The sequence below is a fragment of the Terrapene carolina genome, unplaced genomic scaffold (genome assembly GCF_002925995.2).
Source record: "Terrapene carolina triunguis isolate 2854851 unplaced genomic scaffold, T_m_triunguis-2.0 Scaffold15935, whole genome shotgun sequence".
Lineage (NCBI taxonomy): Eukaryota > Metazoa > Chordata > Testudines > Emydidae > Terrapene > Terrapene triunguis.
The window spans coordinates 1-1,587 of NW_020680286.1; the positions used below are offsets into that span (position 1 = coordinate 1).

General features: G+C 46.4%; 1 protein-coding gene across 1 annotated transcript; it reads left to right on the top strand.

Annotated features, from left to right (window-relative positions):
* Positions 1 to 389: 389 nt before the first annotated feature.
* LOC115271435 (gastrula zinc finger protein XlCGF7.1-like) lies at positions 390 to 1,581 on the top strand (the record flags this gene model as incomplete). The annotated part of the gene is made up of 2 exons (XM_029913933.1): positions 390 to 503; positions 810 to 1,581. Coding segments are annotated over 2 exons (886 nt in total), but the record flags the coding sequence as incomplete, so codon positions are not given.
* Between the last annotated feature and the right edge of the window lie 6 nt (positions 1,582 to 1,587).

Genomic DNA, 1,587 nt, shown 5'->3' on the forward strand with positions numbered 1-1,587 from the left:
TCTGTAAGACCCCAGTCTCCATTTTTCATGGGCTGATCCTCACCTACCCAGGAAGACTTACAGGTAAACAAAACCATTCTCAGCCCATTGTTCTGGATAAATGCAGCAATCAAGTTCCTAAAGTACCATTAATGACCCTCACTTAGCATAATCACAATAGGAACTTAGATTTGTACTTCATATTCCTAACTTTAAATATAAGAATGATACATACATACAAATAGGAAAACCATATTCAGTAGATTACAACTTTTCCAATGATACCTTACATGGGACCTTTTGCATAAAGCATGTTCCAGTTATATCATTCATATTGATAAGCATATTTTCAGAAAGCATATGGAGCGTCCCGTAACACCCTGATCTGGTCTGATTTCACCCCTGCGCAGGATTTCCCATTCCCAAACCTGAGTTGATCGCCCAGCTGGAACAAGGGGAAGAGCCGTGGGTGCCCGATCTCCAGGCCTGCGAGGAAAGAGAGATCCTGAGAGGCGACCGCACAGGTGAGGGCTGACACAGAAACCATCTGGGGAATGAAGGAAAAAGTTGAGAATCACAAATATATGGTGTGAGTAATGCCCTCAGTTCTTCTTCCTTCTCTCACCCAGGGCAGGGCTGTAGTCAGCAGATATCGCTCACGCCTTTCCACCCACCCTGTTAGCTGCAGGAGTTTCCTTCCCTGTGAGTGTTTGGGTGGGATGTGGAGGTAGAATCCAATTGCTCAGTCTTTGTGTTGGGTTTTCCCTCTGTGCTATTCCTCTTTCTCCCCAGCACAATGCCTCCTGTCTGGATTGTCTCTCTCCCAGCAGGTGCTGAGAGAGTGAGTGAGAATGAAGAGGAGAATCATGATGCAGATGTTCTTGGTAAAGTGGAACCACAGGAGACCTTTACGGGAAGAGGTGAAGGGAATTTTTCCCAGTGCTGGGAACAGGGAGAAGCCTGGGTAAATTGGCAGCGGTCAGAGAGGCTGCTGGGAAACCATCCAGGAAAGAAAGCGGATGAATATATTAACTGTGGGAGAGGAGACAAGGATCCCAGAGCGCAGCAGACAAACCCCAAGGAAGAGACACCCAGGGACTGCCTGCAGTGTGGGAAAGGATTCATTGTGAGATCACAGCTTGTGACACATCAGACAATCCACACTGGAGAGAAACCCCTTCAATGCTTGGACTGTGGGGAAATCTTCAATAACTGCTTAGACCTTAATAACCATGGGAGATGCCACACAGAAGAGAAACCCGTTCAATGCCTCCAGTGCGGGAAATGTTTCATTTGGAAGTCAGAAATAATTACACATCATATAAGCCACACAGGAGATAGACCCCATAAGTGCGTGGACTGTGGGAAAAGTTTCATACGGAGGTCACACCTTGTTAATCATCAGGCAATCCACACAAGAGAGAGACCTCACAAGTGCGTGGACTGTGGGAAAAGTTTCAGACGGAGGTCAACCCTTTTTAAACACCAGGCATTACACACAGGAGAGAGACCCCATAAGTGTTTAGTCTGTGGGAAAAGTTTCATATGGAGGTCAGACCTGGTTAAACATCAGGCATTCCACACAGGAGTAAGATCCCATAAGTGTTT